The sequence below is a fragment of the Larimichthys crocea genome, chromosome XVII (genome assembly GCF_000972845.2).
Source record: "Larimichthys crocea isolate SSNF chromosome XVII, L_crocea_2.0, whole genome shotgun sequence".
NCBI classification, from domain to species: Eukaryota; Metazoa; Chordata; class Actinopteri; family Sciaenidae; genus Larimichthys; species Larimichthys crocea.
The window spans coordinates 23670004-23688948 of NC_040027.1; the positions used below are offsets into that span (position 1 = coordinate 23670004).

The window sequence follows — 18945 nt, forward strand, 5'->3', positions numbered from 1 at the left end:
ATTGTTCATTGTTATCTGAAAGTGAAATTTAAAGCTTTGATTGGAAAGGACAAAGAGAAAATGGAGTGGATCGCAAATCTTGCATAACGATTCATCTTGTTGGAAATCGATGCCCAGAAACTTCACCCTTTTTCACACGACCTACTTAATTCATTCAGGCTTTTTAAGCAGTCACTCAGGATGTTTGACCACTAGTGCACATCTCGGGGGGATGACCTCTCTCTAAGCACGCATACTAAAAACAGACACACACCTACACATACATACGAACAAACAAACATACAAAGCAAAGACACACTTTGGCAGACACACACACACACATAAGCCCTTTTAAACAAACACACAACAGCATGTACACACACCCACAAATACTTGGCTGTATTGCTCTTTCGCAGTGGGTGATTTATTACACTAAACTAAATACCCATTGACACTTCATGCTTTTAGCCATCTCATTGACCTGGCTGGTGATTATCGATTCCCTTCGGTCGCTTCCTTCTCTCTTGCTCTTGTCGGGCCATCGTTTTAATGCCACGGTTGAGCTACGCCCATTCTCCCTCTCTCTCTCATGGCCTCCAGGGTCTTGGATGAATAGCCTTGTCTCCACCACATCCATATCACAGCCTTAATTAAGATGCTCAGAGCTCAGATGGAAACAACTGACTCTGGAGAACAAATTGGTGCCTTTATGCCAGAGTTTAGAGACAGCCAAATGTTCCGCAGGAAACTTTGGTCCCGAGGGTGCAACCATAGACATTTAATTTTATTATAGATGTGTCTTGGCATTTAAAGTGGCAGGGGGGCTGAGTGATGTAAAAGACCATCATGTAATCAGAAGGTCACAGGTTTAATCTCATGGATTTAGGTAACAAGTCCAGTGCCAGCTACACAAAGTAGTTTGGACTTTTATTCTTTTGTCTAGTTTGATTTTGTTCTGTTAATTTCCCTCATTGTCTTTTCATTGACTAATCATTTAATGCATTACCATGCCTTATGCAAAACAATTCCCTTTGTATTCGAAAGGTGCTATGCAAATAAACTTACCAGGCCTTGGCTTATAGCAACAAAAAAAGCACTGTTTGTCTGATAGGAAAAGGGAGCAGATCCCTCAGCACACACTTGCGCACACAAAGATATATTATACACACAGGAATCGCTATTTGAAGTGAAATGATTTAATCGTGGTGTCCTCATTTGAGATTGAAAAATGCATTAGATTACAGGGTCTCACAGCAAAGCTTTTACAGTCTAGTTTGCTTGCGCTCATTTAATGAAGCTGGTAATCAAAGTTTAGAAAATTTAATCCCATTTTATCCAGAGTAATTCACCCCCTGGGTACTGTAGTAGCATTGAAAGATGTAGAGGAGTGTAAAAACAGAAAAGCATGAAGGTTAACCGGCACGTTTTTCCCTCTCTTTATTAGAGGACGTTGCGATCATTGCTCTGTAATTGAAACGTAATTGGTTGTGAAGCAATGTGGCTGCTACTTCCAAACAGATATGAGGTAAACATTCTGTGGTGGCTCTGTGGTGAGGAGGTGACAGGTTGCTGTAATTGTGATGAATTTGCAGTCCTTGTCCTCGGCTTTTCGCTACACTAACCAGAGATGAAACATGAAGCATGGCAAAGACGGGGAAATGGAATTGAAAATACCAAAAAAGGAACAAAAAATACCTGTTGCTTCTTTCTTTCTCAGTACTAACCTCTGCCCTTTTTCCTTGGTTTGCAAAGTGAATGTATGTTCCTGAAATCACACAGACACAGTGACTTAGCATTTGTCAAACTGAGTATCTGTCAAAGATATCAACAAACATTTACAGCCTCTAACCTGTTTGTTTCTTTTCTACCTGTCTTTCAGTGGGAAGAGGTGAGTGGCTATGATGATGCCATGAACCCCATCCGGACGTACCAAGTCTGCAATGTACGTGAGCTCAACCAGAATAACTGGCTACGCAGTGACTTCATTCCACGAAAGGATGTGCTGCGTGTATATGTAGAGATGAAATTCACAGTGCGAGATTGCAACAGCATTCCTAACATCCCCGGTTCCTGCAAAGAGACCTTCAATCTCTTCTACTATGAGTCTGACTCAGACTCGGCCACAGCTACCAGTCCTTTCTGGATGGAGAACCCTTATGTGAAGGTGGACACTATTGCCCCAGATGAGAGCTTTTCCATGCTTGAGTCTGGACGTGTAAACACAAAAGTCCGAAGTTTCGGGCCATTGTCCAAAGCCGGGTTCTACTTGGCATTTCAGGACCTTGGTGCATGCATGTCACTGATCTCAGTTAGGGTTTTTTACAAAAAGTGCTCCACCACCATCGCCAACTTTGCCGTTTTCCCAGAGACAGCAACTGGGGCCGAGGCAACGTCCTTGGTAATTGCGCCGGGAACTTGTGTCCCTAATGCCCTGGAGGTGTCTGTGCCACTGAAGCTTTATTGCAACGGAGATGGCGAGTGGATGGTTCCTGTTGGAGCCTGTACCTGCTCGGCTGGTTTTGAACCAGCCATAAAGGATACTCAATGTCAAGGTGAGTGTTTTCACAACAGATGTTTTGGGTCAGTCCAGGATTTCATTACTCAGTGTTTGGAATGGTGAATTAGAGGTATTAGAGGATTAGAGGTAGAGACATTCTTCAATATGGTACACAAGCTTCAAGCTGTGTGTTAACTGCAGAACTGACCAAGAGTTCAAGTCACTGATATTTACAAATCTACAGAGCTGTGTGCTATTTTATAGCTTATTCCACAGTCCTATCTTCCTGGAAGATGATGGTGGGGTTGAGGGGGGATCCCTATGGCGATCAATAATGTATCACATTATTACTGCTGAGAAAAGTTGCATTTTAGGCACAGAGTACCCTACGGTTCTATGCTGAATAAATTACAATGATTTAAGGTAGTAAGGGGTCAAAGTCTTGCTGAAGGATGCTTCATCTGGATACATGTGGACACGCACTGATTGTTGGAGAGAACTAATTGGTATTGTTTCAACTACAGGTTACAGCCTTCATCACTAGATTGTCCAGCTGCACATTATTATGAGGCATTTATTTGCCTTGTATTCTTTGACACATTAATCCAATGACTACAAGGTAGAATAATACACACTCGATGACACTATCAGCAGGCTGCTGTTCACTCCTGTGACCTCAGCTTTGCCTGGCAGCTGGCTACTAAATAAATGGAAATGCAGGGGAGTCTGTCTGATTCTGAGAGCTGGAAGGCTCTATGATGGTTTCAGGTCTGATGGAAAACATGACGGGTTCACAAAGGTTGAGAGCAAGCTGAATTTAAACAGCGAGGTCTCCGTTAAAATGGAGTGCAGGTGACAGCAGGAGGAGAGGGAAGGATAAATGGAAAATGTGTTTTTGTTGAAGGGTACGGGGGCGTAAAATTAGGTGTAGGATACGTAGGTCAAACGGAGACAGCAGAATGACGGAGAGAGAAGGGAGTTGGCTGGGTTATTGATCAGTGTGGCTGTGTTTGAGGTGTCTGTGCATGAACAGTTTATGTGTGGTTTGCGTGTCGTTCTTGCCTGACTGGGTTTAGAGGGTTCTTTCTACTTCGCGTAGCAGAGAGAGATGAGGCTGAGAAGACCTTTTGTTCAGCACCGATACTGGTGATCAGGGGAGTGGGTGGATACTTAACGCTGGCAGCTTTGGGAAGATCCTCACCTGCGCTCACCTTTAGAACGAGAGTGTGTATGTTTGTGTATGTGTGTGTGTGTGTGAGAGAGAGAGAGCATAGTAAATCTAAACTATGGTGTGTGTGGTTAAAAACTCATTTGTTTGTACTTGGCAGCTCAAGGTTAAAACCCTGGCAACTGGACCCTGATAAAATGTTCTCTAATCAAGCTTTACTTGAAACCACAAGGGATAAATCTCCTTCTCTTCTTCTCTTCTCACACCACCTCTCCTCAGGTCCACTCTCCTTTTCTTTCCTGTCCCGCTATATTAGTCCATACTCATCCCTCATCATCTATTTGCCATGACTCTTCCTTTCTCTGCTCTTCTGTCCTCCTCAACATGCAGTATCTCCTCCAGCTCCTTTTCTCTGTAGTCTTCACCTATCCTTCTCCCATTCCTTAGTAATCTGAAGGCTGTTGCTCTCATTACTACCCCACCAGTGTTACAGTAAGGATGTCTGCATTAATATTAATCGACGAGCCCTTTTTTTTTTTTTGCCTTTCCACTCTTTTGCCGCACATTTTTTCACCCCCAATATTCTTTTTCTTCATGCTCCACACTTTCCAATTTCAGCATACATTCTAATCAGTTCCTTAAGCTCTATGTTCTGCATGAGAGGATAAGACACAGGGGAGGGGGGTTGAGGTGCCTGCAGGATTAGCATTTTCTATGTCTCCACCTCTTCCACCTCTCCCTCCCTTTTTCTCTAGCCCCCTTGTCTCTCTTTCTTCCTCATTCTTTAGTGGGTTCTCTAAGGGGAAAATGGATGAAAAGAAGAGGATGACCCCTTTAATCACTGGAAGTGATTGATCAGCATTTTCAGCCTTTTCCTGAAAAAAAAGAAAGAAAAGAAATCTTATTTTAACGGGACTACTCCATCAACATTCTTCGTTAACATGTAACATGTTAAAGAACCAACACCCATCCCTTCCGAGTTGAGAAATTACTTGTAGTTTACTTTATGTTGAGTGAACTCAAATGAACCTGCACAGGTAACGATACCAGGTCAAAGAAGCTTTTCTTCCACCCGTTAAAGCTCGAGGTCATTTATTATCTGTTTATCAAGCAGTACTTCCTGTGAGTCAGTAGTGTGAATGACTCTGATTAATGGTGGAAGAACAAATACACTTAGTGCTAATGTACACGCTGCAGCCAACTGGTGGTTTTGTGCTAATATTGAACTTTAAAAAAAAAGAAAAGAAAAAAAGAAAACAGCAGGAGCAGGAAGCGGTCTGCTGTAGATCTGACCTCCAACCTTGGTTGTTTTCAACAGGGAGCGTAAAACAAACATAGGAGCTATGGTAATAATTATCATTCAGAGGGACAAACATAGCAGTGTGTCCTTGACATTGACGAGCTTACGCACTAGTGGGTCAGCTAATCAACTGGCCCCTGTAAACTTTGCCTGTCTTACCTGCTCTCGTCTTTTTTTTATTAAGCACTGCGGCAAACTCATTCATCTTTTAACGAGACAGTTTATCAAAGATATGGAGCCTGCCAAAGTGTTCAGGATCACAGTGCCGCTGTCAGTGTCTCCGTGTATGTCTGCAACTTATCACCTGAGTTATAAACATCCAAACAGCTGCTATAAATGGAGATAGGAAATTTACAAAGGCTAGTTGTGTTTCCATCTGATTAACTAGGCTTCATTGTTCAAGAACTAGTTTAGATAAAACTATGCTGAAGGTAGATTTGTGTAGGTCTGCACAGAGAGTAATCTTACAGACAGGAGGATGCAGATATACTATGTTAACATGAGTACATTGAAGTCACTTGAGGCCATGATGGTGTGTGTGTGTACTGAAATGTATCTTTGTGCAGTGGTGCACAGATCCATGTTTGTGCATACATCAGCATGTATTTGGTGTGCCTCTTTGTGTGTTCTGTGCATGTGTGTATGTTTATACTGTATGTATTTCATAAAAGACTTAATTCAGATGAAAGCATCCTGCCAGCATTTTGGCTCTGAGGATAGTATATGTAATTTGGGTTGACAGTCTCTTTGTGTGAGCGCGGGTATGTGTTCTCCCTCTCTAACTCAGTTTACTGTGAGGAGAAGCGGAACATGTGGGGTTTGGGGGACAACAAATCATGTGCACATGCACACTTGAACATACACAAACACATACTAAACACATCAAATAAGATATTTTTTACCAGTGAGCTGGAACAGTATTTCTAAAGCAGGCATCCGACCAAAACTATCCACTGTAGTTAAGACATTACATCCTGTTGTGAATGCCTTGCATACTAAAGGTAGGGATTAATAAAATTTGGTATTTCCATTCCAGAATAAGAGTGGCTGACTGCCCATTTGGAAAATGTGACACTGCAAAAAAAAAGTTTTACTATAAATTATTATGTAAAATCCATCAGTTAAGTTGTTATTCACACTTTGTTTCTCTTTTTTGCCATCAGCTTGCAGCCCTGGCACCTTCAAGTCCAAACAGGGAGATGGCTTATGCCAGCCCTGTCCAGCCAACAGCCGTGCCAGCTCAGGTGCATCCAGTGTTTGCTCCTGTCGAAACGGTTACTATCGCTCAGACACCGATTCTCCAGACTCTGCGTGTACCAGTAAGTAAAGACTGCTTTCAGCTGACTGTATTGAATCAGTATGTTTGAAAGTCACAGTGAAAATGTGAAATACTGTTATTGCAATCTTTTTGAAAACAACAACTTCTGTGTGGTTACATGTAAATGTTCTCCCAAACTTCCATTTTTGAATGGTGTCCTCGGTGGTTGATTAAAGCCCCGAAAAGTACGTTCCCACCATACCACGTGGATGGAAAACAAGTCTGCTTGCTTTCCCAACGTTATCTTCAAACCTCCTCCCCCACCTCTTTGTGGAGTCTATCTGTTCTCCATGCTGACACCCCTTTACAAACAGACGGTGAAGGAATTTTTCTAGTAGCAGTGCTTTCGTTAACAGCAAACACACACATATGAGCTAATTTATTGACTACTGAAGAGAGAATATCCTTTTTTTCTGTTGCTGGGGTAGGGGGCTGATTCTCCCACAGTGCAGTGAGAGATAAGGCTCCGGTAATTGGATAAGAATTGCCAAGGCTCTGCCAATAGTTTGTCTCATTCGGCGCCGCCACCCCCCCCAGCATTTTACACACACATACAGACGCATAGTGGAAATGAGCATGCAATTCAAATTTGAACTCCTGTCCTCTTTTTTTCTGAAGAACTGCTAGAACAGTTTCTTGTTATGTGGAAGAAAAAAAAATTCTTGTTAATGCATGAAAAATGTACTAATACAACAGCACAAGGACATTTCTTGGGTCATGAATTGTGTTGATAGCAGCTATGGAATAATGAATGTGTGTGTGTATAATGATATGTAAACTGTGTTTTGCAATATAAATCTCTGTCTATTGTCAGTATGTCTCTGTACTGTCACCAAGGCAAATTTCTTTACACCTATTGTGCATGGAGATTAAATTCATTCTCATTCCAAACCTATTTTCCTCATTTCATCCATGCTTTGCCTCTTTTTCGCAGCTGTTCCTTCTGCACCACGCAGCGTCATCTCCATTGTGAATGAAACCTCACTCGTTCTGGAATGGAGCGATCCACGTGACTTAGGTGGCCGTGAGGATATCTTCTACAACGTCATCTGTAAGAAGTGCTTGCCTGAGCGGGGAATGTGCTCACGGTGTGACGACAATGTTGACATCTCGCCGCGCCACCTTGGCCTGATGCAGCGCCGTGTGGCCGTCCGTAACCTACAAGCCCATACACAGTACAGCTTCGAGATCCAGGCTGTCAATGGGGTTTCCAACAAGAGCCCCTATACACCTCAGTTCTCTACAGTGAACATCACCACAAATCAGGCTGGTAGGTGCAGTTGAGCCTGTCAAAGATCAATATTGAACTTGTAGGCACTGCCAACTTTCAAAGATTGGAAAAAAAAAAAAGATATAAAAGAATGCCAGAGAAGAAGTTCTGCGCTTATGAAGTGTAGATCGATTTCTTGTATGCATGTAGGAGTATGTTACATATTTTCCCTTTGAACAGAGTTTGAGAAGGGAGACATTCTTCTGAATGAGCTTAGAAAGGGACCTTTTTCACACACCCACAACATGCTCTGTACCAACACCGCCGCAAATAGCAATAGCGAGGCAGTGTGTATTCAAAGTGTTGAACCCACAGTATTCTAGCTGCCCACTGCTTAAAACCCACTGCTCCTCCAGCCCACAGCATCAGTAACTAGGCCAATGTAGCAATCAGTGCCGAGTTGATATTTTATGGGTATTTTAAGACTGAAACCCAGCTGATGCATACAGAATAACTTAAGGAAGTAATTACAAGCTATTGCACGTGGTTCTTTATAACACTTATAGGATCTTAATTAAATGTCAGGGTTAATGATTTTGTATTAAAATGGGCAGGTATGTGGTAAGTGGATAGCTAGTGGATAGATCATATTTTCAATATATACTGATGAAATTTAGTAAGTTTAGTTGCTTACCTTAAATGGCCTCAATAAAAATAGTGCTGTTGAGTTTATTCTATACTTCTGTCCCTGTGATTTGGTCTCTTTGTTGACGTTCTCCCAGGGCTCTTAGGTTCTGTGTTGGATGTGTTTAGTCGCTATGTTAAATTTGCTATCTCTGCAAGCTTAGACAACACCAGGGATTATCCCTTGCTCCTTTCTCCATCATCTCTCTCTTCTCTCCATGGCCTTGTCCTCCTCACCTCTAACCTTGTGTTGCTGCTCCTAAAAAGCTTTAGGAATGCCTTCTGTTTGTGGTTCTAGCATCCAAAGTGGGCCCCAAGTGAAGGCCTCATTGTTTTATGAAGGGTCCAGCACTGGCCTGACATGGACCACTATCCTTGGGTGCTTGGGGTCAGTTGGGTTCAGAGAGAGAGAGAGGTGAAGGAAAAAGGAGGGGGCAAGAGAGCATCAACTGTGATCAGATTATCCACTGGTGTAGTCCCAAGACCATCCCTGCATATGCATTCACCTTTTAAGAACCAAAATAAATACTAAGGCGGTGATAAGCCCCAGAGGCCACCTCCATGGTTACTGCGACGTCTTCTCCCAGAGGAGGGCCCCTAATCCCCTGGCTAGAGTAACCAGGGGATCTGTCTAGGAAGTATTGTCTTCTGGGGGAGAAAGAGAGACGTGGAGGGCCTGGGTGGTTAGGGCCGACATGGGAGGAAAATAGGCAGGGAAGGGTTTGGGGCGCAAAGGAAGAGAGAGAGAAACAGAGGGATGTCTGGCCAGAAACACAGGCAGCAGAGGGAGAAAGGAAATGGAAGGGGGAGGATCAAAGAACTAAAAACGGGGGATTAAAAAGCTTGAAGGAAGGGAGAGAGACCGAGACAGAGCAGAGATGGAGGTCTGCAGTGGTGAAAAGGAAGATGAAAAGTGAAGAACTGGAGAGGGCAAGGAAATTGAAGAAGGTGATTGTGTTGATTATTGGAAAAAAGTGAAGAACTTTATTTTTGAAGAGCCACAACCACTGGAGAAACAAAAGCAATGGAGTAGACTGGGAGGAGGGAGTGAGTCAGAGGTACAGAACAAGCCTGAACTTAGAAAAGAGGAAAGAGAGACAGGGAGACAGACAGCACTTGGCCATTAATAGACAGATGTGAACAAAGCATGAAAAGCTCAGGTGGGTGGAGTGCCAGTGTGTTGTATGCTCTTCTCTGAGTGTGAACCAATGCATATGTCTATTTTTTGTGCTCATTATATAAATGGTGTAGTCTAGGCTTGTGTAACAGAAGATGTATGCGCAGTATGCATGTGATTTCTTATGACTACAACAAAGAACGCTATAAACTAAGAAAAACATGGCATCCTTTAAAGTATGGAGCAAAAGTGCAGTAGTTCAGCAAGCACGTGGTCAAAAGTGTGACCACATCTGGGTGTGTAAATGCTTGTTCCTAAGCTTGCCTACAGTTGGTGTATTGCAGAGGGAGTGTTATCCATCAGTTTTGCAGTCTGATTCTCTTGTCACAGGAGAATTAGACATCCCCTCTCCCTCCCAGAGTCCTCTGGGAGAATTTGAGCATTAGCGAGGAATGGTTCTGAATACTAACTATTGGCCAAAGCTTTTCACAAAGCCCGCAGCCTAAGACTTTGTATTTGGGCTTCTGTGAACACACAAAGGGTATAGAACTTGAAAAGACATAATACAGAAAACGATAAATAAAGCGGATTTTCCTTTATTTGTTTTGCCTTGTGCAGCTCCATCTGCAGTGCCCACAGTTCACCTGATGGCGGCCACAGCGAGCACCATGAGCCTGTCCTGGCTGCCTCCAGAGAAACCCAACGGAATCATTCTGGATTATGAGATTAAGTACCATGAGAAGGTAAGCAGCAATGTAAGTCAACGCCTCTAATTCAATCCAATTTCATTGACTTGCATGGTCTCTGTTTCATCTGTGTTTCTGTAAATGTGGAAAACAATGCCTCTTCTGATAAACACATGGTTGTAGTGAGGCAAGACACCATTTCCAATCTTAGTTTGTGTGATCATCCTCCCCTACTTAGTCCCCTCTTTACATTCCTCTATCGCTCCTTCCTTTTTCTCTTTCTTTCCAACAAATCCTTTCCAGTATTTCTATTATGCTCTGCCCTTTTCTGTACCCCTAATTCCATCTCTCCCTCTTGCCCCCATTTTATCCCCTATCCTCTCTCAATCCATGCATTAGAAAGTTTCTGTATTTTCTAGGGGCACAGACAGCTGTGACTGGATTTGTCTCAGGGAGAGAACAAAGGAACTTATTTGTTGTCTTGTCCTTCTCCCGTTGTATTAACTCATTGACTACAATCTGTCTCTGTAGTCTCTCTTTCACTCGTCTCCATATTTTTTTCATGTGTCTGCATGGTTAGATTGGTCAGTCATGTCAGGGAGGGTAGAGCATCAGAGAGGGGATGATGATGAATGGGACAGCAGAGCAGGCTGCTACTTGGTATTGTTTCATCACTGACTGTCTTTGTTTCTACAGGATCAGGGTGAGGCCATTGCCCATACCATGACTGCTCAACGGAGCAACGCACGCATTGAAGGTCTTAAGGCTGGAACGCCTTATGTGGTTCAAGTCCGTGCCCGAACAGTGGCCGGTTATGGTCGTTACAGCAGTCCAGCCGACTTCAGCACGAACCTGCAAAGTACGTTACTCCCATACCTACTTCATTCCCAAGGAATATACAGAGATATTTGTGGCTTAGAAGCAATACCTCTATAATGGTGCTGTGCATAAGCTTAGGAACATAATGGAGGCTCAGAAGCTTATAGAGATAGAAGCTACTGTGCCTATTTTTCATGCAAAAAGAACTGAAATCCTTGTAGAAAAATTAAATTAGAATTTGGTCAGAACCATTTCTTAGCAATCAGTCAAGGTGTCGGCCTCACTCTTGCTCTACATCATATTTGTCATGAAGAAGACAAAGTCAAATAACTGAATTGTCTATTTTACAGTCTTCATAAACACATTTATTAGTTCCAGGTTTTCTGTTTGCTTAATACAGCCTAAAGAACACAAGTGCAGGGTTTTACAGATGTGAGCATACAATTCTGAAGTAGGTGTGAGAGACATATTAAGCTGAGGCAGAGCACACAAAGCGGCACAGTCTTCAGTTATACAAATGCATTGCAACTAGAGAGGATGTATGTTTGTGACAAGTTCTCCTAGTAATTACTTTCTCTCCTTAACCCATAAAGCTGACCCTCCAAAGTCATGGCAGGAGCAACTGCCACTCATCGTGGGATCAGCCACAGCCACCTTGGTCTTCATCATTGCAGTTGTGGTCATCGCTATTGTCTGCCTCAGGTCAGAACATACATTCTCTATCAGCCTCTCAAAAAGCCACAGCGAACAGTGGTAAAAAAAAAGTGTGGCAAAATGCTTCTACACTGATGTATTTCTTTTTGTTCGGCCAACAGAATATGTTCAAACAGTGAGAACTTGCTTGCAGAAGCATTTGTGGAAAATATTTTTCCTTCAAGTTGGAAAAAAAAAAATAGATTGCTTCAAATGTCAACTTTGTTTGCATGTCCTCCAAACCACCCCAGAACAGTCTCGGTGGATTGCTATGCCACCTGTGAGGCCACTGAATGCCAGATTAGCCTTCTGAATCTGAAAGTAGTAAACAGCTTTGGCCAAAATGCTACTTTGCTCACTGGACACAGCATGGTGGAGCAGCTGTAGGACCTGATAGGCCTGCCCTCATGGCCTAACACTCAGAATCAACTGTGCAGTTGCCCGACCACAAAGAGCCCAGATGCGCCCCTGTCCGCTGGGCCCAATTGACTAGGAAGATGCAAGCGTCTGCTCAGACCTTTCAAAAAATCTGACACTGCATCAGCTGGGTCTAACCACACTCGTTTATCCTTATACCACTCATTTGTCAAGCAGCAAATGCAGTGCGCGTGTGTGTATATGTGTGAAAGGTTGGCACCCACCACTGACTGGCGCCCACTGGGTTCCGTCCACAAGCCAGTTCAGGCAGCGGCTGACAAGCGTGGGCATCGGTCACGCTAGACTGAATAATAATCTCCCTGGCTCCCCCACCTCTCCCTCTCCCTCCTGCCTCTTCGTTCTCTTCTATTTTCACACCGCTACATTGTGTCTCTCTCAGGGTCTTGGCTTAGCCGCTGCTCTGACTGCCACAGAAGAAGAAGGAGAAAATAGTAATAATACAAAACACAGAGCTTTGGCATATTCCAGAACCAAATTAGAATTTGAAATAAGATGCAAATCACCATCGGGTATTATTGCCCTGGTTACTGGTTAGACAACAAAGGAAGCACATTAACATGTAATTTCAACAACCCAGCCCCCTCGCTCTGTCATCGTCTTTGTGTCCCCCCCCCCCTACTCTGGTGCAAAAGGGACACATGCAGGAAGATGTGGATACAGAAACTGAGACACATGGGTAAAGAAGAAAAAGACAGAAGAGAAATGGATAAGAAAGAAAAGAATGACAGCAAGAGAGCGAGAGTCCATAAGAAGAAAATAAGAGACAGATTGAATTGAAATGAACAGTGTGAACTCTGTAGGGCGAGGAAGGCGAGACAGCTGAGCTTGCTAGTTGAGTCTGCTTTTGTCTTGACTGCTCATTTTGGGTATACCAACAGTGAATGGCTTTCACTTGCTGCTTCAGACAATGCTATGATATCCTTTTGTTTAGACTTGCGTTACAGTCGCCAACTATGAATCATTTTTCCGCCAGACACTGATCCCATCTTTATCTACAGTGTATCCTTTGCTTCCAATGCAAAAAGACAAAACATCTTCACCAAGCCACGCCGTAGTGTGGCTACATCTCTGCAGACATTATTAGGGATCCATTTTCTCCTTGTGCCTTTGTTCCTTTCCAGTATTTGCACCATGCTGTGTGGCATCCATGTGACTCAGTTTGTGTTTTCATCTTTCTCAACAGAAAGCAGAGAAACGGTTCAGAGTCGGAATACACAGAGAAACTGCAGCAGTACAGTAAGTCTCTTTGCTGAGATGCCCCTCCTTTTTGCATTATTTACATTCCAACAGCAGTATTCCTATGCTTCAATTTAGCTATGACTGTGCATTTCCAACAGCTGTCTTTACATAACACAACTTGGCATGATCATCTAATGAAATAATAGTATTAGGAAAGTCTTGCTTTGATACTTGGTTGATATATAATCGTTTCAGAACTTTACATGGTATAAATTAAAATTTTGTTTGACTGTGTAGATTCACTTTCCTGTTCTTGCTACTGAATCCCCAATAGTAACGCCGGGAATGAAGGTCTACATTGACCCCTTCACCTATGAGGACCCCAATGAGGCGGTGCGCGAGTTTGCCAAGGAGATCGACGTCTCCTGCGTGAAGATCGAGGAGGTCATCGGCGCAGGTAACCCACCAAAGCTCCTGAGCTACAGGGGGAAGACTGCTAGTCACCTCCAGGCCATACCGTTAGAGGACTTCACACCAAGCGGTACTTTCACTCAATTCATCGCTAGCCCTCTCCTTGCTCCCTCCCCTCCCACTCGTCACCTCTTAGGAACTCCTTTTCAGTATTACAGATGTCTTAAGCACTCTCCTGTGTTTTAAGCATTACTAGCTACGATGTCCTCTTAAGTTAACGTGACTCACAGTCATAGCACCCTTACATTGTTTACCATGCCATGTGCATTTAGAGTAGCTGTATACATTTTGTATGGTAGTATATTATTCTACTCGTTTCCTAAAAACAGATCCCAATCCTGGAACAAGAGAGATGCTGTGTAAGGACGTTTATTTAGTTTAAATTTGCATGAAACAGCAGTAATTTCTAATTGATTAAAAATATCTCCTTTTAATCTAATGGGAGCAGAATTTGGACAATGCAGCCCCATACAGGCAGGATTTATTTCTCTAGGGGAAATTTTTATCTTATGCAAGCGCATATACGTGATTTTACTCTTATCTCTTCTGGTATTAATTACAGCCCTATTGTTTTTGGCACACTCGTTGGCCTCACATTTACTTCCTATCTAGATAGACACATTGTGATGTGAAGTTCACCTTTTTCCAAGTTTTGAATTTCAGCAGCCATCTGTATTTGAGTTCTTCAGGGAATAATGGAGTAATTTCATACAAAGTCATTATTAGGTGACATACAGTTATCAAATGGGTTGTGGCTATCTTACATAAAATGTTTTATTAGCCTGGGGAATGTGTTGGGTTGTACAAAGCAATTCCTCTTACCAAGGAGCATGGCTTATACTTGTCTTCTGCATTCCCCTGAAATATTACTCTTGCCTGGATGGGCTGTAAGATATGAAAATGTTTCTGGTCCAGGATTGGCTGACTCTGACCCTGCCCACTTTTCAGTGTCTTGAGAACCTCTTTATCGAGTAGATCACTATATTTGACCCCTGTTCCCGGCACTCACACATTTTCTGCTATGTGGTTATGTCCCCTCCTTTAGAAACCCTCCCCAACATTTGATGTTGTAGATAGCAAAATATTTTATGTATTTGATATATTTGATAGTAATATCTCTGCTCAAAAGCTACAGGACTGTTCCAAGTGAGGTTGATTTTCTTAGCATTGTATCTGAGCCAAAATGGAGGACGTTGTGATGGCAGAGATGGGAGTCCCTACTACTGCTTCTGCTACTACCATTACTACTGCTACTACTACAACACCTCTTCTACTGCTGAGGCTACTACTTGAAACCCGTCGCTTCCCAGCATTCGCCTTTAAAGTGACGAACCCTCAACCCCTGTCTTCCCTGTCCCCCTCCTCTCCTCTTCCCCTTCCCCTTCCTCAATCCACCCCCACCCCAATTCCTCCATCCCCTGGGCTCTCTCCCCGACTCCCTCCTCCCTAATCACCTTTGCACCCATGTTGACACACATCGCTCTCATTGCCTAATTTGTCATGCATTCTTGCACACGCTTGGTATAGACTCTAAACATAATGCGTCCAGAACGCCAAGAACCCCCAAGCTTCTGTCTCCCCCTATTTCCTCCTCCTGTGCTCACTTCTCCAGCCACTCCAAAGTCTAGCACCCGCCCCAGTCCTTACCCCCTCTTCCTTCTCTGTCCCCCTCAATTCCTCTCATCCTGTCACCATACTTTACCTTTTGTTTTTATTTCAATATGTGTTTTTCTCAACTCTTCGTCTTCCCACATTCCATCATCATGCCTCACACTCACCATGCTGTTTCCATTTAATCCACAGTTTAACAGCACAAAGTCAATGTATGCTCCCCCCTATCACCACCATCCTTTGACACTGGCCTAGAGTCCTGGCTTCTCTTGCAGTTCCCCCTGTCCCACCCCTCCTGCTAGCCTTCCCTGGCTCCTTGGTTCTAACCAGTTAACTGTCCCCTCTCCCCTCTTTTCCCCCACTCTCCTCCACTCTTCCGTCATTCCTCTCTCCCCTCCCTCTTTTCTCTCTCTCTCCCTTTGCTGTTTCTGGCTGTCTCACCTGGGCTCTCACAGGAGAGTTTGGGGAGGTGTGCCGCGGTCGCCTCAAGCTGCCTGGGCGTCGGGAGATCATCGTAGCCATCAAGACTCTCAAGGTGGGCTACACTGACCGCCAGAGGCGAGACTTCCTGTCTGAGGCTTCCATCATGGGTCAGTTCGACCACCCCAACATTATCCGCCTGGAAGGTGTGGTCACCAAGAGTCGGCCAGTGATGATTGTTACAGAGTTCATGGAGAATGGAGCCTTGGACTCTTTCCTAAGGGTGAGAAAAGAAACACAATCACATTACACACAAAAAAAGCTATAATATTAACTACTAAAACATGTTTGTGATTTTATCAATAATGCAACACTATCTAGCAAATAAACCCTTTGCAATCTGCTTGATCTTGCTTTTAGTTATCTAACTTTCTTTGGGGCCATAAAAGGTCTTCTTAAGCTCTGTTGCAGAGCCCGCAATGAATATCTGACAAATGCTGCATTCAGGCAATTGGTGACATTTACAAAGAGCTCAGTCTCGAATGAATCACTGCCTCAAAGTCACATCAGACATTGTCTGCCAGAGAAAGGGGAATGATACAAGGAGATATAGAGAAGGGGGGAATGGAGAATGGATAGGTAGAAAAGAGAAAGGCATTACAGTGTGAAGTGATGGTAAATTAAATATTCAGGTACTAAAAAAGCAAATATAGGTAGGACAAATAGAGTAAAAATGAGATAAACGTATTCCTTTGGAAATGCAACCTTGATCTACAATCAAATTTATCCTTGTCATTCTGTGTTTTCCTTTGCCAGCTCAATGACGGACAGTTCACAGTGATCCAGCTGGTTGGCATGCTGCGTGGTATCGCAGCAGGGATGAAGTATCTATCAGACATGAACTACGTGCACAGAGATTTGGCTGCCCGTAACATCTTAGTCAACAGTAATCTGGTGTGTAAGGTGTCTGACTTCGGCCTATCTCGTTTCCTCGAGGATGACCCCACAGACCCCACCTACACCAGCTCCCTGGTGAGTCACAATATACAAACGTGTGTATGTGTTCGTCTAAGTGTGTTCACGTTTGAAATCTATGTTTAAAGGTGCTACATGTCATGTTTTAACATCAATACATCACTGTATGTTACTTTGGCCCCCTTTACAATTTAATCCACAAAATTGTCAAGCATGAGTGTATTCGGAAAATAGATCTGTGTCAAGTCTGCTCCCTCATGACATGACCATCATGGGTATTTTGGGTAGTTTTTTTTTTCCTTTTTCTCAATGTGCAGCTGGGAAAAAATAAGAACAATGGGCTAAGATAAATACATTACAGCTGAATTAATGTGTGTCACAGATTTTTTGACATGTAGGAGTCACACAAATACCTCTGAAAGGAAGAACTATGAACACTTTTGTGGCTATGTTACATGTCACCTAGACATGTTGCTCTTTGAATGAACATGAGTAGTAGCTCTCGTATAGAGATAGGCAGCTTCCTCTAGCCTGTATACAAAAGATTAGTTTGTGTGCTCTGGGCCTGTTGTCAGTGGGATGGTTGGTTGAAAGTGATCTTGGTGACAGAAAGCTAACTGGAAAGTGTTTTTACTACAGGCATGTGATGCCAATCACCTGGCCTACAGTGTAATTTATTTGGTAGTTATGTTGAATTGATTCTATGATCGTAATATATTGATGTTGAACCATACAGTTTGGAGCACATTAAATATTACAAACACATGCTTCATGTGTTTGTACGTATCATTTTCTGTAACTGTGTTACTAACCTTGTGTGTATGTGGTGTTTGGGTTCTACAGCATGCACCCATGTGTTGTGCATCAACATTTCCCTTAGATTGTGTTTTTCTTACCCTCTCTCTTCCTCTTGTATGTGTGTGATTCTGTGTTTGTGCTCCATCCCCCCCCAGTATTTCATGCTCACCTACTCATTCGCATATCCACAGGGTGGGAAAATCCCCATTCGTTGGACAGCTCCCGAGGCGATTGCGTACAGGAAGTTCACCTCAGCCAGTGATGTGTGGAGCTACGGCATTGTCATGTGGGAAGTGATGTCGTATGGAGAGCGGCCGTACTGGGACATGAGCAATCAAGATGTAAGCTGAAGAGTTTTTTTTTTTTTTTTTTTCCCCATAATGTGATATATGCATACTTAATGTGACATATGTATAAAAAAAAGAAATGGTATTCTGCTGAAATATTGCAGTAGAAGATGTAAATCTAGATATGTAAAACCACTTTTGCTATCACTGTCCAAAAGCCATTCTCACTCTGCATACCCATCTACAGCCTTTTCCCTGTTTATCCCTGACTCTTCTATCATTTCCCACATTCATCGTATTCTATCCTCCCTCACTCACTTTCTCTTTTTATCGACCCATCTCTCACTTTGTGTTGTCCGTCCTCCCTCTACACCATACTCCGTGATTAGAACTGATTGTGATTTCTCTGTCATCTCTCTTCAGGTGATAAATGCTGTGGAGCAAGACTATCGACTGCCCCCACCCATGGACTGCCCCACAGCATTGCACCAGCTCATGTTGGACTGCTGGGTGAAAGAGAGAAACCTGCGACCCAAATTCACCCAGATTGTGGCCACGCTGGATAAGCTTATCCGCAATGCTGCCAGCCTCAAGGTGGTCACCAACAGCACACAGTCCACTGGGTAAGCTGTAATATTATGATATGAAAAGTACGTTGGTGACATTAAGTTTAGAATCAGTATGAAAGCCCTGTCAAGCAAAGTTTAAAAGCAAATGCTGTATCTTGTGTATGTTCAGCAGAGCTGGCAATTATAGAAATTGTGATACTGTTTCTCTCAGTTGCCTTGGAGGTCCCTGTCAAGTTTTATGAGGATAAGTGATTTTCATAAAGGGCAATAATGTCTAATTATGGTCAAATTATTATGGAAATTAGTGCTGATCGCTTTCAAGAAATCAGTTTTTCTCAAGTCATATGTAGACAGCGACCTGCTGGGCTTGTGATAGATTAAAGTAACAAGTTATTAGTTTATTGAATGGAATCACTTGACTTTTCAACCGTGAGAGAACTGGCCGAGCCATTTCATTTGCACCTGAGCCAGAGCAACCACGATAACGATTTCCTTTGTGCAAATATTCCTTATCCAAGTTGATATGGTGTATGTGAGTCACTCTGACTCAGCTGTAACAATCTCTCGTACAAAGTGAACATTTCTTCCCATACAACTCTTTAGTTCTCACAAATGCAGCCTGCGCCATTATGTAAATCCAAATTACCATAGCTCGATACAGACCTTAAAGCAACCCCCCGTGTCAACTGGGAGTTCAATCAATGATGTCACATCTACATTTAGCTG

At 43.1% G+C, this 18945-nt stretch overlaps 1 protein-coding gene across 11 annotated transcripts in view; it reads left to right on the forward strand.

Annotated features, from left to right (window-relative positions):
• The window catches only part of ephb3b (eph receptor B3b), a 60191-nt gene that overhangs the window by 32531 nt on the left and 8715 nt on the right, over positions 1-18945 (forward strand). For 2 of the 11 annotated variants that reach the window (XM_019253966.2, XM_019253973.2), the window contains exons 3-14: positions 1859-2531; positions 6108-6263; positions 7197-7532; positions 9892-10028; positions 10656-10818; positions 11372-11480; positions 13093-13145; positions 13411-13629; positions 15626-15873; positions 16407-16622; positions 17519-17704; positions 18074-18273. In XM_019253966.2, coding sequence (XP_019109511.1) covers positions 1859-2531; positions 6108-6263; positions 7197-7532; positions 9892-10028; positions 10656-10818; positions 11372-11480; positions 13093-13145; positions 13411-13629; positions 15626-15873; positions 16407-16622; positions 17519-17704; positions 18074-18273 — 2696 coding nt within the window. The remainder of the gene's footprint in view (positions 1-1858; positions 2532-6107; positions 6264-7196; positions 7533-9891; positions 10029-10655; positions 10819-11371; positions 11481-13092; positions 13146-13410; positions 13630-15625; positions 15874-16406; positions 16623-17518; positions 17705-18073; positions 18274-18945) is intronic. The other 9 variants (XM_019253972.2, XM_019253974.2, XM_019253968.2 and 6 more) reach the window with 8 other exon arrangements.